The following is a 26,621-nucleotide window of genomic DNA, read 5'->3' as shown; positions in this document are numbered from 1 at the left end:
TATCTTATTTATTATGTAGTTATGAGAAGCATGAGGTTGCATTGGCACGTGTTACTTCTGTTATATAGAACCAATTTGTTCACCCTTCGTCGATTTGGGGTCATTGTTGATTTCATACTTTTTAACAATTATGACGATAGGCGATGGTGATAATTAAATTGAGCATTATTTGACACCAAATTAAGTAACTAAACTATTTTTACAACACATTTATTAAGATAATAGAACAATTATATTAATAACAAAAAAATTAACTTGTTTAATTAAATTTTGTATTTTCATTCTCAAATTCTGCTAGAATTATTGTTGCTAAAAGACGTGTGGGGTTGCATTGGCACACGCGTCTTATTCCTTATATGGAACCAATTTATTCATCATCCACTATTTGGAGTCGTTGACTTCATATTCTTTTTAACAAACTAGTTGTTGCTCCGCGTGCCTACGCGCACGGCGCCCCAAAATAGAATAATTGTGATATTTGTAGTCCGTTAGCCTTAAGTGGTGAAATAACTATTTAGCACGTATTCCAAACAGACGTTGAGTACACGCATTGTATTAGTTGCATCAGGCAAACCAATGAAGTACGGTGTGCAAACACGATTTATATTTACTCGTTAATTCATTTGAAAAGAGAATACCTAATTAAGTTTATTTGAAGTGCAATTCCAATAGCTAAGGTAACAACTTTGATTTAGAACTTGTTGTTAACTTTTAGGTTTCTCGCGTGCCTTTGAAGTGTTTTTGAAATGGAGCTATAATCTATTACTGCAACATCCTATTTTTGAAAATTGATGTAGTTGCTGTGATTTGCATCAAGTACCTTGTTATCATTAGTTCACAAAAGATGTTGGTAAAAGCCTAGCAAGAGGATGCAAATACTAAAGGAATTATATCAATGTACATTTAAATCAAGTATGAGTATGTGTGCAAAGTAAGAAAAAGTGTTAAGTGCGTTTACATTAGTCGATAAATTGCTAACGTGCTCGGCTGGCATTTTGAAAAGCACTTCACATTGTTCATAGGCAGCAATGATCCAAGAATGTTGTATTTGTGATATTCGAATTAAGTTAAATATAATTAGTATATTGAATGTCAAGCTATATGCTAAGATATTTGATGCTTTTTCTCTAATAAAAAAAAGATATTTGATGCTTTATTATTGTTAGCAATGTGTGTGTGTGTGGTGTGTGTGTGTGTGTGTGTGTGTGTGTGTGTGTTGTGTGTTGTGTGTGTGTGTGTGGTTGTGTGTGGTGTGTGGTGTGTGTGTGTGTGTGTGTGTGTGTTTGTGTGTGTGCGCGCGCATGCATGTGTGTGGGGGGTGCGCGCAAGTGCGTGTGTCTGTGTGTGTACGGGTGCGTGTGTGATGCATACATTAAACTATCAGAGTCCCAAACCTACATTACTACCTCTTGATCTTTATCCTTCTTCCTATATGTCTGTTTCTCGATCTCTATCCTTCTTCTGATATGTGTTTTTGCGACTGTAGAAGATCTTTGAAAATACAACATTATCCGCCTCTCTTGTCCTTTTCCTTTCCTTCCTTCTCTCTCGTTTTTTATGATTTTTTGAATTTTACAAATTCTCTTACAAAATAGTATAATTGTGATATTTGTAGTTTGCTATTATTGAGTAGTAAAATATTTGTTTAGCGCGTATTCCCAAAAGGCGGTGCATACAGAAGGTGTATTAAGTGCATTAGGCAAATCAATTAATAACGATGTGCAACCACGTTTTTTTTTTGATAACTTTCATTTGCAAAAGAAAATACATAAATAAGTTTATTTCAAGTGCAATTCTAGTAGTTAAGTTAACAGCTTTGGTTCAAAACTTGTTTGTAACTTGAGCTGTTGCGCGTGCCTTCTATTCCCGCAAGATATAGAGTATACTCCATTGCAGCACCCTGTTTATAAAAGTTGATGCTAATAGTGGGTAGTTGTACATAGAAACAAGGATGTGAGCATGATGTTTTAACTGCGTACCTACGCGCGCGGCACTCCAAAATAGCGTACTTGTGATATTCGAATTACGTTTGTTTCAATTAGCAAGATGATTGTAAAGTAATTATTCCAAATCGATGGGTACTTGTTGTTTTGAGTGCATGAGGTAAAGCACAAAAGTAAGGTGTACATCCACAATTAATCGGTGGTTGTTTGAAGTGCAATTTAAGATTAAATATAACAATTATAAAGAGTTCTCTAAACTGGCACTTATTGCTTAGTCGTAATAAATTCACATGTCTCTAAAGTGTTTTTGAAATGGAGCTTCAACCTACTCTAACAAAATCGATATAAGCTTCCATGGCATGACCCTATTTCTGACATCAAGGGAAAAAAAACAAAAGTACTACTCATAAGTTAAGTATATAGTAAGATTTGAGCGAACCTATATAATTAAACTATAACGAAATAGAAAGTATTTATATAATACGACTTCATCGCCCTAAGATGCAACATGTCCATCAAGACTCGTATCATATAGCGTTTATGTCGTCAAGGGAAATAAAAAACGGAAGTATCACTCTAATCACAAGGCGTTCATCACTTGTAGAAAAAGGTCGATTTGCGTCGGACCTGGGACCCCCATTTGCGTCGGACTTTGGTCCGACGGCACAAGACTCGACGCAAATGACCCAGAGTTGATCTGCGTCGTTTCTCATGCCACGCAGATGTTTGAGCTATTTGCGTCGCACCTTGTATACGGTGCGACGCAAATTCGTCATTCCAGCCCATACAAACTACATGAGGGTTATAAAGGGGTATAAGTGGAATCTGCGTCGCACATAGCAGGAGGTACGACACAAATCAGTCATCTGCGTCGCACCTCGCGCCATGTGCGACGCAAATGACCTCATGTAAAAAATAAAAAAAATGCAGTACCAAAGCATGAATGCTTTAGTACTGCATTTGAGGACAAAAAACGAGACATACAAATTGTAAAGAAATCAGAACAAAAACGCAGTAACATAAACGAAATTAAACGAGATAACATACAAATTGTCTTGCATCGATTAAGAAATGAAAAAAATCTAACAAATATCAAAAATAAAAAATCCAGATCTAACATACAACAAAAAAAAACGAAATTAAAAAACTAAACCTAAAAAAACAGATCTAAATTCGCCAAAAACCAATCTAACAGACAGATCTAAAAAAAAAACGCGAAATGGAACGAACGAAATTCGCCAAAAACCAGATCTCGTTCTTCAATCTCTTTCTTCAAATCGCCAAAAACCAGATCTAAAATAAAGAAATCTCGTTCTTCAAATTTAAAAAATAAACATAAATATGACAAAATAAAGAAATTCAGAATAAAATTTGAACTAAAAAATACCTGAGAAATTCACTGCTCTTCTTCGAACGTTAGATCTGAGAAAGGGTTGGTGTTTTTTCAATTTTCATCGGTGCTCGTTCTTCGTTGTTGGTGTTTGAAGCGGCGGAGTTTAAAAAAATCTGATGTCCTTGTTGGTGTTTGAAGCGGCGGTGTGAGGCTACTGCTACTACGGAGATTCAAATCGACAAAATCGACAAAATTCGGTTGATATGAGAGTTGAGAGAGAGTTCAAAGAGTTGAGAGAGAATTGAAGGCGAACGGATTTGAGAGAATTGAAGGCGAAAACGGCTGAAGGCGAAACTGAGAGAAATTTAGGGTTTGAGGGAGACGAAAGTGAGAGAGAAAGAGATGCTGAAGAGGGTGAGGCTGAAGAGAGACGCTGAAGAGAGAGAGATAGACGCTGAAGAAGGTGAGAGAGAGGGTGACGGTGATAGAGAGAAAAAGTTTAGGGTTTGAGACCTTTTAAAAGCAGACGCGTTAATTATTTGAGACCAATGTGCGTCGCATGCTCTACAGGTGCGACGCACATTAGCAATGTGCGTCCCATCCTCCGTAGGTGCGACGCACATTGGTCCAAAAATCTCTCAATAGGAGCGCGGTATATGCGTCGCACTCTCCTCACATGCGACGCACATTGTTAATTTGCGTCGCATGTGAGGGGGGTGCGACGCATATTTTTGTGATTTGCGTCGCACATCTTCCCACATGCGATGCAAATCCCAACTGTGCGTCGTTTCCGTTTCTGTGCGACGCAATTGAGGGGACGCAAATCGTCCTTTTTCTACTAGTGCCTGTTTAGCAAGAATTTAGATAATTGAAAAATATAGTAATGTTCAATACTTAATTTTAAACTTTGTCAGGTGCATTTTGTCACTGCATGGTGTAATTGCGGTACTCATAATTTGTCAGCTGAATTTTAGATTTCAATACTCTACGCGTGCGACACCCCTAGATTGTGTAATTTCGGTATTCATAATTTGTCATGTGTAATTAGTACGATAAATTTTTTTGCAATTAGTTTCAAATAGGTGGTAAGCACATGATGTGTTTGAATTGCATTAGGCAAACCACGGAGGGTATGTACTCGTATTAGAATTGGTTACACGTCCATATAACGTTGAAAAAAAATGCATGGTATTGGTTGTTTAAAGTGCGATTTGAACGTCATATCTAGCAATTTTCGATAGCAACAAAAATGTTGAACTGGTTAACGTGGAGGCTTCCAACATGTCTTTGAAGCAATAGAATGGTTGGTTTCACCATAATAGAACTAGTAAAAAAAATATTTTTTAAATCGTAGAGCAGACAACTAATGAGAAAGATGAAGAAGAAGAAGAAGAAGAAGAAGAAGAAGAAGAAGAAGAAGAAGAAGAAGAAGAAGAAGATGAAGAAGAAGAAGAAGAAGAATAATGGAGGTTGCGCAAAAGGGGGCTGCTCGGGGGAATGGGTTGTTAGGAGGAATGGGTTGTGGATTATGGGGCGAGGGGAGAGGGGGGCTGCGCATTGTGGCTGGGATAAAGAGAAAGGATACGGTGGCTGGGTGTTGTGGCTTGGATGAAGGAAAAGGAGGGGAGAAAGATAAGGGCGATGGAGCGAGGCAATACAAGGGCGAAGGGGGAGACAAAGGGTGGGGGTTGCAAGGTTGTGTGGGGGAAGTCGCAGGGGGGTGAGGGGATGCTAGTGGGGGCAGGTTGGGGTGGGGGTGGGGTGGTGCTGGTGGCAATAGTGGCTCAGAGGTGGTGGTTACGGAGAAAGAAGATGTAGAGGAGGGAGAAAAAAGAAAAAAAACTATTGTATAATTACGGGTTGTGTATGGTAATACAGGGGGCAAATAGTATGAAGGTTTCTTTTTCTTGTTCTAACATGATATTTCCATATAAGCAACGAGTAAGTGATGTTAGTTGACCCTCCTCCAACTCAAAGTCCTAAAATCTCTAAATACATACTCCATTTATCCCAAAATATTCTTTATATTTTCTTTTTTAATCTATCACATAATATTCTTTACACTTTTATTTTTGAATATGATCCATTATAATTTTAATCTCATATCAGTAAGATTTTTTTAATGGCTACAACCTACAATAAAATTGTAACCGTTATAATCAATCAAATATCAACACTTATTCAGAAATAATCATCTTTTCTGGTAAGTTTATCTTACCTTGAAATCCAAAGAATATAGAGATAGATAGATAATGATTTTTTTTTTTGTCTATCAATTACTCAATTCCATTAGATTAGCACAAGTTAACAACAAGCAATTGATTGTCAATTCGACAAATTTTAGCTTATTGACTTCACTACCTCTCATTCCCTCAACTTCAAAAAATCGTTCTCTAAAAAACTTTTACTATATCTGGCTTGTCAGTGCATTTAGGAAAGTTGTAGTTTCTCTTTCTATACTAAGAATAAAAGAACTAATATGAACCCGGTGCACACTAATTAATATGAACCCGGTGCACATTAATTAATGTGCACCCGATCCATATCACGTGAGTTTAGGATAATGTATATTGATGATATAGTGTATGTTAAAATGATATAGTATATGTTAAAATGATATAGTTTATATTAAAATGATATATATAGTGTATGTTAAAATGATATAGTGTACCTATGTATAATATACTATATCTATTTTTGATATAGTGTATCTATTTTTGATATAGTGTATGTTTCTGTAATGCGTTTAAGTAAATATTTTCCTATAGGATATAGTGTACCTAGTTATGATATAGTGTTCCTATAGGATATAGTGTACCTAGTTATGATATAGTGTACCTCTGTATGATATAGTATACATAATTATGATATAGTGTATCTATTTTTGATATAGTGTACCTATGTATAATATAGTATATCTATTTTTGATATAGTGTATGTTTCTGTAATGCGTTTAAGTAAATATTTTCCTATAGGATATAGTGTACCTAGTTATGATATAGTGTTCCTATAGGATATAGTGTACCTAGTTATGATATAGTGTACCTAGTTATGATATAGTGTACCTCTATATGATATAGTGTACGTAGTTATGATATAGTGTATCTATTTTTGATATAGTGTATCTATGTATCATATAGTGTATCTATTTTTGATATAGTATATCTATTTTTGATATAGTGTATAAGTGAGTACTTCTTAACCGGTCACGTGCCTGAGTCTGGTCCACACTAAGAAATCAAGAAGGTTAAAAAAGTGTTATATTTTTATTTTTTTTTTTGAAAGAAAAGGGATTTCATTAATATTTCGCCAAACGGCACTTACAAGTCATTTCTGAAAAACATAAAATTCTAATAGAAATACATATCACCCTAGAAATGTAAACATCGCAGATTTGACTTAATTTTGCCTTAATAAAAATCTTCATCTGAAGCAATGCAATCTGTGAGTTCGCTCTGGTTCGGCATACGATCTGCAGATGCGGAAATTTTGGGATGAACGTACTCCAATAGTCTTCCATAATTTTACAGAAGTTGTGAAACCCTAATTCTTCAGGTTGAATCTCGAACTTCAACCAATGAGAATAATTTCTCATACCTAAAAACAAAAGAACTATACTCACAACTCCCATAGGGGAGAAGAAGATTTCCAAAACAGAAACTAAAAACCCCATAAAAGGGTTTGAAAAAATCTCATAAAGAGATACTAATTTATTGAACAAAACAAGAAAATGAACTAAAAACTGAAAATAAAAGGGAAAAAGGGGCTTACCATGGATGAAAACATCCATGACAGCCCCCTAATTGATGAAGAAGGGGTAAGGGAGGCTAGGGTTTAAGAGAGAAAAAAGGAGAGAAAAAACCCTAACGTCCGATGAGTTTGTTAACAAGATCCTATTTAGATAAACAAGAGATAAAGTGTTATATACATTAAGCATTAATCGTGATCAGAGCAGTGCTGCAAATCGGAACTTCAAATTTTTTATTGTGAACTCAACAGTAAGTAAATATTAGTTTTAGTTTAATCATTGTAAAGTCAATGTAGTAAATAATATAAATCTAAAATTAAAGATAAATGGTCCTGATTATACAAGTTATACATACTGTATACAATAAAATTATGTACATCGTAGTGTTGTAGTTTAATGAATCTCAATGTGAGATAATTTTGATAATCTTATTCCCAATATTTTGTTTATTTAAGCTGAAAATATTAAAAATAAATGGTCTTTACTCCTGATTATACAAGTGATTATAAAATCTATAATAGAATCCTATACATTGTAGTGTTGTAGTTCAATTACTCTCGATTGCGAAATAAATTTGATAATGTTATTTCTCAATAAATTGTTTACTTCCTCATTTCAAATTAAATACAACAAATTCACTTTTACGCATGTCGAGATATTATTTTAACCACAAATATCTATAATTGCATAAAAATAAAAATCATAAAAATTACATTTTATGAAAGTACGTCATGAGACAAATCTAACAACATCCCACTCCACTATGTTTTTAATTATGAACAAGTCACAAACCGTAATCAAAGTGAAAAGTTTGAAAAGTGAAAAAATGAAATTGCTCCATTTAATTCGAAACAGATGAAGTATTTAATTTGATAGTCTTCTCCTCGTCTTTGAGACTTGTGAGCAATATTTGTTGTTATTTTAAGATCCGAGTCTCATATTGAAGGTTGCACGATTCATTGATCAAATTTTGCGGCGAATTGTAACAGATGTCAACATTTCATTTATAATCAATTGAATTAAACCCAGTTCTTCTCTAAAACTACAATACATCGACAAACGGATAAATCATTATAAAAGGCTGTATCAGACAATGTTGTAAAAAAACGAGCGTTTTTCACAAATATTATGATGTATGAATAAAATGAAAATTTCAATCCATTCGAATTTCCACATCTTTCCTTCCGCCAAAATATTCAATTGCAACTAAAATCCGGCTTTCAAATCCGATATAGATAAATAACCAAAACAAAAAATAAAACGAATGTTCCTAAAATACCCCACTTTAAAAGAGTTGAAGATGCCAAGTGTTGCAAAAGTAAAAAAAAAATAAAAAATAAAACTTCTCCTTCCCTCTTCTTTTTCTCTCTCCTCCTCACGTAAATTAGTAGTAAGAGGAGAGAGAAAGATAGTCTTCAGTTTTATTTTATTTTTTTAGAGAGAGGAGAGAGAAACTGTGAGTGAGTGAGAGAGTCGTCGAACTAAGTTCATTTCGAACTATTCGAATCACTTCTAATTTCTGTTTAATTCACTGTAAGTTTTCAATTTTCTTCTAGTTTTTGTTCGATTAGTTGATTTTCGATGAGTTTTGAGTTTTAATTTTGTGTTTTTGTTCGGTAATTTTAGTTGTTAATTGTTGTGGTTTTCGTCAGCTTAGGGTTTTTTTTTGCTAGTGTAAATTTTGATTGTCGTGATGAATTTTGTGTATTTAGTTAGTTTGAGTTAGTTTTGATTTCTATTTGTGGATCTGAAGTTGCTAATTTTGTAGAGTGAGTGGTGAATTAGTGTTTTTGTGAGGTTAATTTTGGAAATTGGATGTGTTTTTGATCTGATGAGAAGGAAGTTTTGATTTTGATTTGGAAGAAGTGATTTTTATGGTTTTAACTTTTCAGATTTCTGCTGAAAGGGAGAATTAGTTGGTAAGTGGGATTTGATTATGGGTGAGGAGGATGCGAAGTCGGCAGTTGTGGCGCCGGTAACGAATGGGACTAAGTCTCCGGAGAAGGAGGCTGAAATTGTGGCAGAGAAAAAAGAAAATGGAGTGAAAGAAATGGAAGTAGATAAGAAAGATGAAGATGGTGGGAAAGCTGAGGATAAAACAGGCGTGGAGGAGACGGGTGAAGAGAAGGGTGAGGAAGGCAAAGAGCCTAAGGAAGAGGAGGAAACCAAAGTAGAGGAAGAGAAGGATGAGCCTAAGGAAGAGAAGGAAACCAAAGTTGATGAAGAGAAGGTAGAGCTTAAGGAAGAGAAGGTAGAGCTTAAGGAAGAGAAGGAAAGCAAAGTAGAGGAAGAGAAGGAAAGCAAAGTAGAGGAAGAGAAGGAAGCGCCTAAAGAAGAGAAGGATGAGCCTAAAGAAGAGAAGGAAAGCAAAACAGAGGAAGAGAAGGAAGAGCCTAAAGCTGAGGCAATGGAAGAAGAAAAAGTATCGAATGAAGATGAGAAGGATGTTGAAATGGCTGAGAATATCGAGGCTTCAGAAGAGAAAATGGATGAGGAGAAAGAGAATGAAGATGAAAAAGTGGAGGAGGAAGATGAAAAAGTGGAGGAGGAAGATGAAAAAGTGGAAGAGGAAGATGAAAAAGTGGAGGAGGAAGATGAAAAGGTGGAGGAAGATGAAGCGAAAGAGAGTGAAGAGGAAAAGGAAGATGGTGAAGAACATGAGAAGGATGAGATGAAGGATAGTGAAAAGGAAGAAGAAGAGAAAGTAGAAGAAAAAGAGGAGGCGGAGGAGCAGAGCAAGGAGGAGAAACCTTCGAAGAAGCGCAGTAGGGCGAAGAGTGCTGTGGATAAGGGTGCTGACAAGAAAAAAAAAGTTATTGAGAAGGAGCAGGAGCCTAGGACTCCAGCAATTGACCGCCCAGTACGAGAACGAAAATCTGTAGAAAGGTTGGTTGCGACAATTGAGAAAGATAACTCTAGGGAATTTCACATTGAAAAGGTGGTGATTTCATAATTCCCTATTCCAGCTCATGTCCTTCTGGATATTTGAACTCCTTTTCCCCTGGATTTTAGTTCTCATTATTGCTTGACATTGCAGGGTCGTGGCACTCCGTTGAAAGAAATACCTAATGGTATGTGACTCCTTTCCCGTAATGTCTGAATAGTTTTTTGTTGTGTAAACGTTCCAAAAAATGGATTGGCTTGTGTTATTTTTGTAGTTATTTTCTATTTTTTTCTGATTTAAAACCATTATACTTATTATCATCTAAACTTGAACATAATTGGCCTAAGAGAGTTCCAAATGCCTTATATTAGTCTGGTCTTGTTTAATGGTTATAAGTAATTTGGTTTTGTTGGCCAGTCTTAGTCACTATCTGAGCAGTATGATTTATGAATAAAATTCTTATTTTCCAAGAGTACTCGATTTCTGATCTTGATTCAGATATTATTTGTGACCTTTTTATTTAGATTTTATCTGGATCTTGTTGCTTTCTTTTTCTGGCCATTAGCATGTATAGTTTTATGTAAAGGAATTTGGAGGAGTGGAGATGTAATGGTTAGATAGATTTCCTATTTTCTGTGTCTATATGGGGTGGCTGTTACTTGTTTGTTCCTCTGAAGAGAAGAGAAAATTGATTCTGAGTGGGGGGACCAGGCCGCCAGGGGCTGTTACAGTGCTGCTGCTATATTTGGAGTGTGATCCTTTTTTCTTTAGCAGCCAGTTATCAGTTACATGTGAAGCAAGCCTTCCTTGCAGATCGAGAAATATTGGTTCACTTAGTGAGACAGGAAGGAAAGTCGCGTACTTGCTTTTACACTTATGTGTATCCCTTTGGGTACATAGCAGGCTATGGTATATGATCTCTGAACTATGGTTTTGGGGATTGTGTCCAGACTGGGTACAAGCAGGCTACATAAGAGGATGATATTTAATGATGCTTGAACTGGTTAAAATAGTTGCTTAGATAATGTGGCTGTGAGCACATTTTAGGTTTGCCTGTATGTGGCTTGATGGAAGAATTATTGGCACTGGTATTAACTGAGTTGATAGTAAGAATTTCAATTCATTTGAATTGTAGATGGCAATGCTAATTTGACTGGGAGGAACTTATGCGTACATGCTGGGATAATATATTATCTTCGCAACAAACTGTTGTGTGATTCTACTAGTGTGTATTTTTCGTAACACAACATAATTTTGTTGTTTGATTGGTATAACAACTAAGCATTTCTGCGTCTTGCTATACGCTTGGTTTCCCTATTCTAATTAGAGCAACCTCTGGGTCGGAAAACTTCATACTACTCTCAGATGTCAACTTGAAACTGGATATGCTTGTTGACTGGTTGGAGACCCCTCTAGATATGACAACCTGTTGATTGCATAAGCATATTTGTCTTGTTATAAAGATGTGTATGGAATAATTTTTTTTTTCCTGTCAGTTCAATATTCTGTAAAAGTTGTGTTACTGTAGATTTGTCAGAGTTAGGGTGTGCTTATATATTTTGTGGAAAAGGAGCTAAATGTCAAGTGTCGATAGACCTTTTCTACAATGTTAACTATTGTATGAGTTTGTTGATGTTCTGCTTGTGTTCTCTAATATGAAGTTTTTATAACGCACCTTTATCAAAGTTTGCAGTGGCTACAAAGTTCATTTGTCTCATTATGGCCAAATGGGCTTGCTCTATATTGTACGTTGTTAGTTGGCCTACTTTAATGGCCTCGACACAATGTATAAAGCATATGAAGTATCAATATGGCTATTACTGGTTCTAGCATGGACCCCCTCCTTTGTTACTTCCTTTCAGATGTTGGCTACGAAATTCAGTAATAATTTTTCAACCTTTGCTGCAAGGAAAGAGAAAACTGTACAATTGATGTATTTTTCAACCTTTGCTGTAAGGAAAGAGAAAACTGTACAATTGATATATTTTTTAACCTTTGCTGTAAGGAAAGAGAAAACTGTCAAATATTAGTCTAATTATGTGTATTCTCCAGTATTGTATGTATTGGGAAGTCCGCCTTTATTTGAAGAAATTATGTTTTTTTTTAATATATTTGATGGCTTTGCTCTCAAATATCAATTGTGAAATCGTCTGTAAGATTCTCTGGCTTCATGTTTAGTGCTCTTCTCAATGAATTTAATCTTGGCTACCATAGGCTATAGCGACCATAGTCTTATATCTACTGGTCCAGAGCTGTGGTTTTTTTTTTTTTTTTTCTTTCTTTCCTGTTCTGATATCCCTTTGCATTGCAGTTGCATACAAGCTATCCAGGAAAAAGAGTGATGAGACTTTTAAGTTGCTTCATATGATTCTGTATGGAAGAAGAGGGAAGGTGTGTGTTTCCAGTTCTACTTGATTTCTCTCTCTTTTTTCCCCCCTCTTTAATAGCAGTTATTTGATCAGTTCAAATTAGAGTATTAGTTGATTAATCAAATTTCCTTGTTCTTAATTGATTGAATATTATTAGTTTGACTATGCACCTATTCAATTTATAATGAACATGCTTTGGGAAGGAAAGTTATGGTAATTGGTTTGGGTGATTTTTGGTTAAAAGGCTTGTTCTTTTTATAAAGTCTCTGCATTTCTGGTTGATTAATGATGATAACACCGAGATGTTGTAGTTGTACCTTTTCTTGCTTTCAAGACTGAGCGAGGTTTCTTCCTTTTATCCCATGGTGTTCTTCAGATCTTCCTCTTCTTTTCTCGGGATGGAATGGTGCTCACTTTGTCCGATTGGTATGCCATGCCAATTTTCCATGATTAGTTGTTTGAGAATCTTTTCATTTTTTCCTGTTAAGGGAAAAGATGAAAAGCTTGCATGTATGATCTCTTTTTTCCCCCCTCTTCCTTTATTAAGGATGCTCTTAGGGTGGATGGAGTAGAGTTAAAGTGACAGTAGACATATTATTTCACTAGATTTTGTGTATTTGACTTGCTTAAAGTTAAAGATGTGGAGCTTCAGAGCATCAATATAAAGGAAAACATTCAAGATTGGCAAATCTTGAAGCGATTACTAGAGGAAGGATGTAGTGCTAATTGTACAACTTGCTTTGACATGTCTAATGATATACATATGGTTTGGGAGAGCTTTGAGTCAAAACTACAATGCAATCTGATGAAGTCTGCTGTTATCTGCAACATTGCTGTTTATCATGGAAAGAAAAGGGTGCAGGGATTGGACATTGTTCTGATAAAGATATTCTTCTCTTGCAGGCAGCTCAAATTAAGCATAATATATCACGGTTTTCAGGTTTTGTCTGGCATGACAATGAGGTAAATTCCATAACTGTGTGTTGACTGGCCTCTACACTAGTGATCTACTATTTTCATTATCATACTGTAGCTTGTTTTCTGTGCGTTGGTGGTTTGAAATTTGTCTGTTTTATTTTGCAGCACAGTTGTTTAATATATTTGTGATAGGGACCTATTTGAATTATTGCTCTGAGATTAAAATGCTCTGACCCTATATGCCACCAATTGACTTTGTGCTGGCATGTTTGTGATTTCTGATTTCAGATTTCAGCATTGAAATTTAGGACATGGAATGTCTAAGGTAGAAAATGGAATTTGGGTTATCTAAAAGTCTTCAGAAATCGTTGGCAAAAAATAATATTAGTGTCGTAGCTTCATGGGCATCATTTAGGAAGAGAAGTTTGTCTAATACTTCTTTTACATATTAACTAGTTATTAGGCCCGGGCTATGCCCCGGGTAAGAAAAATTTTCATTTATTAATATTGTATTTTGATATGATAACACTAAATACAACTTGGTCTAGTGGTTAAAACTTTAGTATATGAACTTGAGGTCATGGGATCAAAACCTATACTATGCCATTTATAATTTTTTTTATTGTACATGGATTACATGAACTAAAACTCCCTAGGGAGAGCGCCACGTGGCACCGTTCCTCGTTTGCGCACGCCTTTTAATATATTAGTATAGATTGCTACTTTATGTTTCGGAACTTCGAAGTTGCACAATAATTGCTATAGTTCATTGCCCATGTGTGAGCTTTTTCTCTCTTGTTTTTCTATGTTCGCTTTTCATCTCTTTTCCTCATTTCGTTATTGTGTGTCAAGCTCAGATGCATCAAGTAATAAAAAACGGAGGAAATATAAGAGTATCTAGGAACACAATGAGTCGCTCAGACTCTGCAGTCCTATTGATCTACTGCTAATAATTTTGACTTGTGATAACATAAGAGCGCAAAATAAAAAGAAAGACAGATCGTTGTCTGCGTGGCTTGATCTGTACAACAAAATTGATGATAGGAGCAGTGTGCCCGTCAACTGTCTAATTTTTCTTCTCTATTATTGCTTCTGGATTGCTTTGGAACTACATAGTTTCCTAGCACTTTGTCAAGTACTGCTGCTCTGAACTTCACTTACTTTGGAAAGGCTTGTCTGAGTTTTTTAGTATTATTGCAGGATAAGCAAAGGATGAAAGTCAAGGAGAAGTTTGACAAATGTGTGAAAGAGAAATTGATGGAGTTCTGTGATGTGCTTGACATACCAATTACTAAAACTACCACTAGAAAGGTATGTCAAATGAAATTGTAGGCTCTTTGTGTTATCATAATTCCACTAGTCTTCTCACTTTGATGCATTAGTTAACTAGTTTGTTCCAAGTATCTGAATTTTTTCGTATGCGGTTTATGAGAAGTGAAGTTGGTTATCTCTATCTTGGCTCCCTTTCTCAATGAAAATGCTTCGGAATAGTGTATTTTCATTTTCCAATATACTGAAATTGAACATATAGCATGTCCTTTGGCAGACAGTCAGGGTTTTGGTTGATTTTTTTGTTTATCTTTTTTTTTGTTGGGGGGGGGGGGGGGGAGGGGGTTTTAAATCCTGTTGGATGTACTTGTATAGTCGTATTCTTTGACTTTATTCTAGCATGGTTTGCCAATTTAATATGTCGTTTTAGCTTTTAATTATGTACAGCTATTTGGGTAGAACTTTTCTGGAGATAGATTTGTATGTTTGAATTGTGATATTGTGGTGTATCACACAGGAAGATATTGTTGTCAAGCTGCTTGACTTTTTGGTGGCTCCTCATGCTACTACTACAGTTTTACTTGCTGAGAAAGATCAGGTATTTTTCAAAGATATTGGAAGTGAATCTGTTGTGCTATGTGCTAAGCTGCTGATGTGTGCTGTACTGCAATTATCACTGCTGTTTGACCCTTTTTCCAGGGCAAAAAGCGCAAGAGGTCTGGAACACAAGGTGCATCTAAATCACCATCACCTAAAGGCGCTGCCAAGGTTTTTTACGCCCTCCTCTGCATGCCATCTCTCATGCTCCTAGAAATTATACTTGGTCCTCCAAAACATTAGACTTGTTTAATGATTTTGTGTCAAATGATGGTAGAAATGGCAAGATGTTGACCAGCCTAGTAGGTTCATGAAATATAATTCACACTTTAAACCTTGTCTTCTTCTCATCTTTGAGTGTGTTTGATGTTTTATGTCTGTCATGGTTGCAGAGCCGGAAGAAGACAGGTGATGCTTCTGTAAAAGAAGGGAAAAAGACTGCTCCTGAGACTGATGATGAGTCTGAGGATGAGGAAGAAAATGAGGAAGGGGAGAAAGAGAATGGAGTTGCAGAACAATCAGAAGATGATAAATCAGAGCCTTCTGAGAGTGAAGAGAAAAAGGATATGTCTGAAGCTGACTCTGAAGAAGATACGCCAAAAGAGAAAGCGAGTTCGGGAAAAGCAAAAAGAGACACCAAAAAAAAGTCTCCAGATGTAGAATCTTCAGGAAAAGCTGTTAGCAAATCAGTTTCCACTCCCAGAAAAGCCAGATCGGTGCCAAAAGGAACTCAAAGAAAATCATCATCAAACCATTCCAAGGCTATTGAGATCGAAGACAAAAGTCCCAAGGTGTTTTCGAGAAAGAAAAAAGTTGAAGAGCCAAAGAAAGAAAAGTCTTCAGCTTCGAAGAAATCGGCTACAAAGGACAAACCTGTTACAAAGGAAAAATCTGCTACAAAAGACAAATCTGCTGCAAAGGACAAATCCGGTAAGTGTTGAGACTTGAGAAGTTCGTACTCCTCTCCTGCTTTCTTACCATGTCACTTAATTCTCCAGCAAAAGCTGCTTCTCTTTAGAAATTAGAAAATATTTTGTGGAAGAAGAGTTTTATTGGGAAGAAATCATGTTAAGTTGTAACATTTTCAGCTTCTATAGTTCAAGCAATCGGTTTTCTTGGGTTTCCTCACTATTGTGAAATATCTATTCTGTTGATCTCACTTTTTGATATTGCATTCTAAGTATGGAAGTTTAGATTATGTATTTGGTTTGGAGTTGAGTCCTGTTCTGACTTTTGCTTTGCTATCTTGAAGGTAAAAAGGCCATGAAAGGGAAGGAGAAAAGTAAAGAAGACAAATTGAAGCCAAGTGACGATGAACTAAGAAATGCAATATGTGACATTCTTAAAGAAGTCGACTTTAATACGGTAAGAATCGAATGTTTCTAATTGCTCTTATGTCTGTTATTGCCTTGTTGGCGAAGGCTACTCAACTTTGATGGACTCTACTCATTGCATTTGGTGCCAATTGTCCCATGGTTCATTTTGTAGTTGATAAAAAGGTGGTGGTAATGGAACTTTATCCACAAACATGTGTTTTTTTTTCATTACGATCGTTACCACAAATACCACCTATAAATCAATGGTAATGTATATTACCAGGGATGTTGGCATTGGACTTTTTTATTCACAAAATTACTTATAAATCCATTACACAACGGGCCACAAGTTCTAGTTGACTTGAGTTAATCTTGGGTACAATGATTCCTTGGGATCTGTGGGTGGTGTGCTTTTACGAAGAGTTACACCTAACCTGGAGACTAGCTGAGGTTGTGTCCAAGAGAGATATTATCCTGCTTGAGTTGTACCCAAATATTATTGTTGCACAAGTATTCTGCGTTGATGTCGTAGCATTTTGGGCCGTAATGGCTAATGCATTGTCGTGCTAGCTTTTTGTTGCTATTGCCTATTGTATCATATCTTGTTTTTTCATCCATTCGCAGTGTCATGTTTGTGAAACTTATATGGATTATCAAACATAAAATATTTGCCAAGTAAATAAATTTATTTTGAAAATTTGTGTTGCGTAATCTTTGGATCTTATGCCTGTCACTGATGTGATTTTCATTTGCAATTTCTACAGGCAACCTTCACTGATATTCTGAAGCAACTTGGTAATTTCTCTTTAATGCTAGTTTTACTAATCTTACAATTGGTAGATGTTAGTATTGGAAATATGTCAAACCGACAGATGATATGCAAGAGCTCGACCAAGGGGAGCTAACAAAAGCTGATTTTTCTGCAGCCAAGCAATTTAGTACTGATCTCGCATCGAGAAAGTCATCAATTAAGCTTATGATACAGGATGAGCTTACAAAACTAGCTGATGAAGCTGATGATGAAGATGATGGAGATGACGGGGATGCTGAAAAAAATGAAGTCCAGCCTGCTGGTAAAGAGGTGGAGGCCTGATTTATCACACGACAGCAGAACTGGTAAAAGTATGCCATTACCTATCTCTTATCTTGTTTCTGCCCTTGAGCTTAAGAAAATTAGATAGTATTAACTTTGCTTTACTCTTTTGCTTCCTGTTGTTTAGTCTGTAAAAGTAGCTGTAATCTATCGATAGTTGTTTATAAATATTCTGGCAAACAAACTACTCTTTTGCTAGAGATAGTCCTAGAACAGTTGATATGCTTAATGCTGCAGGATGCAGGTTGTATTATACACATTCTTGAACTTTTAGGTCTTTTTATTTCGAGTTCTTTTTAATTTAAACTGACATTTTGTGATCATTTTTCATCATCGATTTCTTCAAGTGATCGGTTTTCGAGAAGAGGTTGCGAGGACTTCTTTTGACTTTTTATTTCCTGCCTTCATTTTTCGATTTAGAAATTAGAACTGCATAATAGTTTCCTCTATTAGAGATTAGAAAGTTACACATGGGACGTGTTTGTGCCATCTTGATTTTGTCTTCAATTTTGTTGATTAGATGGTAGTTGGTTGTCAACATTCATTAGAGTGACAATGCCAATTGGGATGGTGACTTAGGTGGGGGTCATGGGATTGATCATTGATTTCCATTATTTTGAAAATAATATTTTAAAGTTCGTCGCTTCAATGCATTAACAGATTCACTAGAGATTCATTGTACACCCGACTATACCGTGAACATGATACTTTAGCTTTCATCTTACTTATTGGAGCTATCCAATCCTCTACTTGTTTGAAGCTCTTAGAATGAGCATATAAGAAAGATTATAATACTGAGTGTACCATTCGCTTGGTGCAATTGGGCGTATAAGTTAAACTATTCATATCCTTGGTATTTACTCTATCTCTCTCCTCATCATACGGGTCTTTCATTTTTCCTTCTTTCTATCTCTCACCTCTTTTAAATTCCCGTATTAATTCCTTAAATTTCATTCAAAACAGAGCGGAAGAAGTATTATATTTCTATGCTGTCAAATATAAAAGTTGAACTGTTAGTTTAATCCATTAAGTGATTAGGTCTATTTTTATATTAAAATTAGACCGTTTTTATAAAAAACTTTTGAAAATGCATATATATTAAGAATATTAATGATACTTGCAAATATTTTGGTAAAATCACGATATTCTGAATCTTCTAATATGAAGAATTGAGAAAGTATGAAAATTTATTATTGAAGAATACACACGAAAGTCTCACAAATCACAATCATGGACAAAATTATTATAATTATATGAGAAAGAAGGAAACAAATCATTTCTGTTTTCTAATTGTGAAGCACTAAGCAATCAATTCTCAAGGGCAAGAAACAAGATGGTCAATAGGTGATGAAAGATACGAGGATCATGCTGGCAAGTGAGTCATAGTATACCTTCCACTGTCAAAATCATGGTCTCAAATTCTCACCTATGGACAAAAATTCTTTTCCACTCAATGTAGTGGAGCATTTATTCAAGTGAAACTTTCACAAAAGAGTATAATTTTACAAAAGATTATGGAATATATATGTGACACGTATATGGTAGACTTGGAGTGTGATTAAATCCTCTTTCCTCATACATAAAAATATAGATCATTGAAACCATCTTGGTGTGACCAAAAAATTGGGACGAATGTTGCTAAATTCATCATTATAGAAGTCAAAAAAAGGTTATTGGAATATGCTTGAAAATTACCCTTTTAGTGACCTACGAGAGCTTTTTTTTTTCTTTTAAGGGTCTGTTACTCTGTTTGATTCAACTTATTTTGTCTTATCGTATTTGAACTGATCTTATCTTATCTGATTTTACCTTCTTTAGCATATGAACAACTATTTCCAATTTTCCATCACTACGTTTGTAAGGTTTTACCATGAGATGTTACGACATGTGAGGTCGTGTTGCACTAGTCGTGTAAGGTCTTGTCACGGAAGTCGTGTATGAAAACGTTACTCCTTTAACCATAAAAAATTTATTATAGGCCATTACAAAATACTACTCTCTCTGTTTCATTTTAATCTACACACTTACACTTTTCACGCATGCCAATGTAAAACTTTGAGGACATATATCTTTAGTTTTGTATTTGTAAAAATTATAAAAAATACATAATAAAATACATACTAATACGAATCTAACAAGATCCCACATGACTATGTTTTTATTTACGTATAAATCACAAACGAGGGTAAAAATGCAATTTGTGAATAGTGTAAAATGTCAAAGTGTGTAGATTAATATGAAACGGAGGGAATACTATGTAGTGTAACTCTTGTTGAGTTATATTATATAGATATGGTGGTAATATAACATACTTTAATTTAACTTCTTAAACATGGTACTATCAGAACGGAATCTCTCACAGGTTAACTCGGCCTGAGTTAGCGAACAAACACTTTGAAAGTGGGGGGAATGGTAAGGAGATTTCCACTGAGAACACTTCGGAAAAGGGATCACTAGACCTAACTTAGCTTGGCAACTTGATCTTATATGTAGTGACATAAATTTTTTGACTTCTCTTAACAAAACATTACTATTCAAAACAATCAACTGATTATCTTTCTCCCGTAAAAAGAAAAAGCTCTTTTTTTTGCTGGTTAAAATTTGTGAGTTTTCAAGTCTTTTAAAGCTCATCAAAAAGCAAAAGCATTGCATGTGAAGCTAGGAAAAAGGTGATCGGACATCTTTGGCTTAGAAATGCTGTTCCATGTTTGATAGAAAAGGGTTTTTAGCTTTTGAAACCATACTCTACAATACAGTACCAGTCTTTTGCGTCAATTTCATGCATCTATTCGCTTTTTAGCCTCCCTTTTTATAGACCATTTGTGCATCAAAATTCATAACTCAAAACATTAGATACCTAACTGAAAAAGATAGTTTGATCGCAAATTAGATGGTAGACACGAGTCTACCATCTAAATGATGCGCACCATTCAACACAATGAACAAAACAACATCCCCAATGAACAAACTAAGCAAAAGAACAACACACGAGATTCATCTAAATCAGCAATGAACAACAAGAAAAAAAGATAAACATAAGAGGAAATATCTGATGAACAATCACTCAACCTAATGAACAGACAAAGAAAACACAATGAACAAAGAAATATCTGCAATAAACAAACTAAAAAACATAAAGATAAAGGTTAACAAAGGAGAATCGTCAAGATTGATGTTCATTTGAAAACAGTTGATGTACATCAGTTTCACATGTTCATTGAAGAGCAGTTGATGTACATTAGTTTCACGTGTTTTATGTTTTTTGGGCTGCGTTTTGGCCCGAATGGTAGACACGAGTCTACCATCTACCAATTGATAGTTTGATAGCTGTAATTAAACACATATTTATTCGGAAATACTAAAAAAATCTTGATTACGAATTATTTTCATATGAAGAAAGCTCCTCCTTTATCTCGGGCATCTAGCAAATTATACTTCTCAGAAGTACTACATGACAGTAGATTCATGTGCTCTTTATCCATGAATGATTAATCACAACAAAGTTCGTCCTAGATAAATTTGTTCAGTCCTTCTAAGACCAAAATTTGATTAGGTAAAAGCATTGAAGATTATTATTTAAGATTGCAACCATTACTTTCTGTTCAAGATAAGAGCAAACTATTGAAAATTCTTTTATTTTTAGTTGATTGGCTGGATTATGGACCCTTAAAGCAACCATGTAGATAAAACCTTAAACTATCTATTTCAAACTCTAGTGTTTGTCATTTATATGCCAGATTCTTTACATGTAGTAAAGTAGTGTCTCCTATCAAAGACAATTAGTGGAAAATGGAAAATAAAAAAGAAAGTAGTGTCATCTACATGACAAACTCTCATCTAACAAATATTAAATCCACCCACTAGCCATGTTTGAAAAGTAACAAAAATCTAATAGTTAGATGCATTTAACAAAGTTTTTTTTATACAAAGATATTATGCATGCGTATATAAAAGTGTTTATATGTAAAAAAATTCGTATTTGCATCATTTTCATCTTATTTTGCTAACAACTAAAAGAAATTCATCTTATCACGGGTTCTCTAAAGGAGAAAAAAAAAATACAAACATTATGATAAATACAATTTATATTTAAAGTTTTTTTAAATCTTTGATTAGTTATTTTTTCTTAAAATTGGTAAGAAGAATTCATTTGGGCTGCCTTCGTACAGGACCCTCACTCAGAGGCCCATTACAAGCCAGACACCCCCCAACTCGGTAGAAATTGAACCCTAGACCTTGTTAGGGAAGATGGAAAAGCTCACCACTTGAGCCAACCCCAGTTCCTAACTGATTAGTTATTTGTAAATAACTACTTTGACATATCCTTTTACCGAACATCAATTACAACTACACACCAACAAGGCAACAACTACTCTCACTTCACTCACGTCTAACAACTACTCTCACTACACTCATAATTAGCAGCTACAACCAGTCCACCGGACCACCACAACTATTATTACTGAACACTCACTATCCTTTTTATGTTCAAATCTTTTTTTTTTTAACCACAACCATCTAACCGTTAAACACCTATATAAAACGCGAGAGATATTTATTAATAAAAGTAGGCCCCAACCTTCATTCAACCACTCACAACCATCCACCTGTACAAGATATTACTTGAATGGTCCACATCATTTCTCTCACCTGGACCAATCCAATCCAATAAATCTAAAAACACCTCTCCATGACAAACCCCCATAGTTATCAGCAAACAACCACTTAGAATCTTCCACGTATCTTCTAAAATCTCCCTTTTTTTTCACTTTTATTATTTAGCCCCTTTTTACTCCTACCTCAACTATCCAACCAACAAACACTTCTTCATTTCATTTTTTTTTTACCTCCTCTCTCCGTTTTCTTCTCTTCGCGAAGTTTCTCATTTTTTTTCTTGCAAAGCTTTCCACCGTTGATTTCCGCGACAAATCAAAATTCGGTCGATTTTAGTTTTCCCTCCTTTTTCTCCGTTTACAAATCTCACGTCCTTTTCTTTCGCTTTTGTTTGATTACATGATTGAAAATCATCCGATTTGTGTAGAATTTGAGTGAGATATTCGTATTTGACGTATAATTACCTGATTTTTCGATATCGATTTCGATTATTGGATTATTTTCCTATATTTTCGCTGAAATTGCGGATTTTTTTGTCGGAGTTGAAGATTTGAATTTGGCGTAGCAGCTGCAGTGACTGATTTTGAAGGTTTTGGACGGCTTCTACGATCGACGATCAATTTTTCTTTCTCCAGGTAAGAGCTAAATATTGAAAAATGAATTTGTCTTTTAGTGGATATGAAGTGAGAGAAGCTGAATATTTGCATTTTTGGAGTATTAATCGATTTTAAGAACGTCTTATCAGTAATTAGTTGCGAATTGCGAAATTTTATGTGTAGAATTGCGAATTTTCTGTAATTAATTGTATGTTTTTAGCATTATATTAAGTATTTCAGAGATTGCAACCTTTAATTTGATCTTGATTATCTTGACCTAAACGCCGGTGTTATTTTCTTCATTTTTCACATTTTTTCATGTGTAGAGTTGCGAATTTCCAGTAATTAATTGTATTATTTAGCATGAAATTGAAGTTTTCATAGTCTTCAACCTTTAATTTGATCTTGATTCTGTTGATTATCATGACCTAAACGCCGATGCTACTTTCTTCATTTTCCACTAATTTTCATGTGTAGAGTTGCGAATTTTCGGTAATTAATTGTATTATTTAGCATGAAATTGAATTTTTCCGAGTCTTCAACCTTTAATTTGATCTTGATTCTTTGATTATCATGACCTAAACGCCGATAAAAAAATTCATTCTCCTATAATTTTCAATTTTATCTATTATTGTGCAGAATTCGCATAATTGAAGAGAGAGAATCCGGTAACCTAGATCATCGGCGATTATTACTGAACAAGAAGAATCAAACAAGTTAGCTGAGTCGATCATGGCAGACTCAGACAACGACTCAGGAGGAAAATCGAGTCATCTAAACCGCGGAGATTCTCTCTCATCCTATCCAAAAGAGCAAGACCGATTTCTTCCAATCGCAAACGTGAGCAGAATCATGAAGAAAGCTCTTCCAGCAAACGCAAAGATCTCAAAAGATGCAAAAGAAACTGTTCAAGAATGTGTATCGGAGTTCATAAGTTTCATCACCGGAGAAGCCTCCGATAAGTGTCAGAGAGAGAAACGGAAGACAATCAATGGCGACGATCTTCTTTGGGCGATGACCACCCTTGGATTCGAAGAATACGTCGAACCGCTCAAGGTTTATTTGCAGCGGTTCAGGGAGTTGGAAGGGGAGAGAACCGGCCTTGGACCGCCGGTTCAAGGAAGTAATAATAATAGTAATAGTAATAGTATTAATAATAATAGCGCGAGTGGTATTGGGGTAAATAGCGCGAATGGTGGGGGTATTTTCGGGATGGGATATGGTCAAGGTGGACACGTGTATGGATATGGTGGCGGTGGTAGTGGTGGTGGAGGTAATAGAGGGATTTTGACTCATGGTGGGCCTGGTGGAGTTAATGGTGGGCCTAGATGAAAGTATTTATTATTGGGGGTGGGGTTTTGCTTTTTGTATGTTTTTAACTTTTGCAATATTGTGGAATTGGAGTTGGTAGCTTAAGATGAGAGGTTACTAAGGATTATGGTTAATTTTGGTCATGTTATGTGATATAGCATTGGTCTAGTATAGTGTACATAAGGCACAAAATCTACCATTTCAATTAATGTGTAATTTTCTTTTTAGTGTAAGGGAATGTATAAAAGGTAAGATTAGAATCAAAATTCTTGAACTTTTGAGTTGGGAGATGATACTCAGAGAGATCTTGATTCTTGTATTATGTAAAAGAAATATTTATTAGAAAAAACAACTTTTTGTTTTTCTTCTTCTTTGACATGTATTTAGAGATGATGCTCTAAGTTATTACATTTTTAAAATGGATTTAGCCAATACTTATATAACATCTTTATACAAAAAGTAAGTACATCGTTTTTCTTTTTTAACATGGCTTAGGGTATTGACTTTTTTGTTTGAAACTGTCGGTTCATCTCCATGGTAGATGAAGAATGTACATTGAGTGGCAATGATACAAGTAAGTCTGAAGTTGGCATATAATGGTAAAAGGAAACAAGATGCTATATGGAACTAGAGTTGATAGCTAAAGATTAGTGCTTTCTAAGAATTATGGTTAATATTTGTCTTGTTATGTGGTAGCAATTGGCATTGATCTAGTATTCTAGTATACATAAGAGTTAAGACACAATATATAGTATCTCAATGTATACTATTAGTCTTTTTAGCGCAAGGGATTGTATAAAGGCAAGCTTTGAATCAAACGAAATTTGTTAAAAAATCAACTTTTAATGTGTAGAATATTGCACTTAGAGTAGCACAAAGAGATATAAAGATGCATAGTGCGAGTATCACTTGTATTTTGGCGTCCAATTTCATTTGAGGAAAGCTCAATGGTCAATGGTATAACGCCCAATGGAGGTTTCCTCATTAGATCATTCTCAAGTTTGAGGGTAGTGTCTAGAGGTGGGCATGGGTCGATCCAGCACACGAGCCGACACGGTTTGGGCCAAACCCGGCCCGTTGTCCACTTTGTGGGCTTGCCTAGGGGTGCTTATCGAGCGAGCCGAGCTCGAATAGCACTAGACTCGACTTGAGCTCATTTAACTTTTCATGGGCTCGATTCGGCTCGTTGAGCTTGGCTCGAGCTCGTGATTAGAATTTGCAGCTCGAGCTCGGCTCGTGAGCTCGATTAGGCTCAGGCTCGGCTCGTGAGCTCGATTAGGCTCAGGCTCTTATCTATCTTTTTTGTTTTCTTTTTCTTTTTAACTGTTTTTACCTTTTTTTTATCATCTTTCTTCTATTATATACCTTAGTTAATATCTTAAAAGAAATATTTAATATAATTTTTGATATATATAAATAATTTTTTAAAAATAAATAATTTTTTAATGTAAAATATTTTTTTAGTATAAAATAATAATCGAGCTATTCACGAGCTACTAGCTCGGCTCGGCTCGTTTAAGTTTCGAGCCGAGCTTTGACCGAGCCGAGCCGAGCTGCTCGCGAGCTTGCCAGGCTCATTATCACCCCTAGGCTTGCCACGAGTTGCTTGACGCTTGATTGATCATGAAATAAGGTTATCCCCTAAAAAGCAACAATATCTCGAAGTAGAATGACGAGTGTCAAGATATCCACCCCAATCAACACCAATGTATGTGATCAATTGTATAGAAGTAGAAGGATATAATTATATAAATATAACCCATGTAATTAAACTATATATATAGACAAAAATTTGACATGTTACCACTTGTGTTCGAACCTCGACCCCAACCAAGTGACACAAAATAAATAATAAAATTGTGTGTGTGTTAAGACTCGAATCTACAACATCTGATTAGAATGACAAATGCACTAACCAATTAATCTATAGGTTCTCTATCCTCTTTAAAGACGCGTGTTTGAATCCTGGTGGACTTTTAATTTTTTGGTTTCAAATTCTATCACCCGATCTTTTTTTTGGAGCCAACAGACTATTTGCACTTTGCAGCCATCTCTTTTTTTTTCAATTTCTTTCCTTTTTAATATTTTGAATGTTTCTCCTTTGATACTTTAGCTCTGAATTTTTTCTCCCATTTGATTTCAGTTTTCAGTTTCTAAGTTACTAATATTTCCCTTGTTATAATTATTATATTTTGTACTATACTCATCACACACTCTGTATTGACCATCGTCTGTGATTTATAGGTAGGAAAAAATATATCCACATGAGATTTTCATTACTTTTATAGTCCATAATTCTGTAACTATAGTCTCTCTCTATATATCTTATAATGTCTAAAGATGTGTAAGACAATTGCCATGTCATTGGAATGTCATATGATTGATCATGTATTCATGTTATTAATGCTAATCGGTTCGTATTTGATAATAACTTCAATTTGATAGGATATTTTTTAACCTGTGTGATCTGTAAAACTACTTATAATTAATTAAGAAAATAAGAACATGTAATCCAGTAAGTTTACTCCTTTTGTTATCAGTTGTAATTTAGTTGAAATTTGAATTAATTATTGAAAATTAAATATTATCAATTAACGATCGTCATATTTTCCAAACGATTTCGAACTCAT

At 35.1% G+C, this 26,621-nt stretch overlaps 2 protein-coding genes across 3 annotated transcripts; both read left to right on the top strand.

Annotated features, from left to right (window-relative positions):
• Positions 1 to 8,343: 8,343 nt before the first annotated feature.
• LOC104891849 (DEK domain-containing chromatin-associated protein 4) lies at positions 8,344 to 17,793 on the top strand. Of its 2 annotated transcripts, XM_057393810.1 has the most exons (14): positions 8,344 to 8,557; positions 8,917 to 9,275; positions 9,321 to 9,542; positions 9,627 to 9,962; positions 10,062 to 10,095; positions 12,220 to 12,299; positions 13,181 to 13,240; positions 14,396 to 14,506; positions 14,982 to 15,062; positions 15,164 to 15,232; positions 15,454 to 15,991; positions 16,314 to 16,426; positions 17,142 to 17,172; positions 17,304 to 17,793. In XM_057393810.1, the coding sequence occupies exons 2-14, from the start codon at positions 8,961 to 8,963 to the stop codon at positions 17,468 to 17,470; spliced, it is 2,157 nt and encodes a 718-aa protein (XP_057249793.1). In that variant the 5' UTR covers positions 8,344 to 8,557; positions 8,917 to 8,960; the 3' UTR covers positions 17,471 to 17,793. The 2 variants fall into 2 exon arrangements, with proteins under 2 accessions (XP_057249793.1, XP_048498435.1); XM_048642478.2 differs by having other exon boundaries at positions 8,345 to 8,557; positions 9,321 to 9,962.
• Positions 17,794 to 22,292: 4,499 nt separating this feature from the next.
• LOC104891850 (nuclear transcription factor Y subunit B-3) lies at positions 22,293 to 24,362 on the top strand. The gene is made up of 2 exons (XM_010677622.4): positions 22,293 to 22,719; positions 23,320 to 24,362. The coding sequence occupies exon 2, from the start codon at positions 23,413 to 23,415 to the stop codon at positions 24,010 to 24,012; it is 600 nt and encodes a 199-aa protein (XP_010675924.2). The 5' UTR covers positions 22,293 to 22,719; positions 23,320 to 23,412; the 3' UTR covers positions 24,013 to 24,362.
• The last annotated feature ends 2,259 nt before the right edge of the window (positions 24,363 to 26,621 follow it).

The sequence above is a fragment of the Beta vulgaris genome, chromosome 4 (assembly GCF_026745355.1).
Source record: "Beta vulgaris subsp. vulgaris cultivar EL10 chromosome 4, EL10.2, whole genome shotgun sequence".
Taxonomy (NCBI): domain Eukaryota; kingdom Viridiplantae; phylum Streptophyta; class Magnoliopsida; order Caryophyllales; family Amaranthaceae; genus Beta; species Beta vulgaris.
This window is presented reverse-complemented; position numbering and strand designations above follow the sequence as displayed.

Excerpts from the sequence above, each read along its gene's own strand:
- LOC104891849 (XM_048642478.2), top strand. The coding sequence starts at position 8,961 with ATGGGTGAGGAGGATGCGAAGTCGGCAGTTGTGGCGCCGGTAACGAAT. Across the intron at positions 10,096-12,219 it reads GTTGAAAGAAATACCTAATG|TTGCATACAAGCTATCCAGG; the intron begins GTATGTGACTCC and ends TTTGCATTGCAG. Across the intron at positions 17,173-17,303 it reads TGATATTCTGAAGCAACTTG|CCAAGCAATTTAGTACTGAT; the intron begins GTAATTTCTCTT and ends ATTTTTCTGCAG.
- LOC104891850 (XM_010677622.4), top strand. The coding sequence starts at position 23,413 with ATGGCAGACTCAGACAACGACTCAGGAGGAAAATCGAGTCATCTAAAC.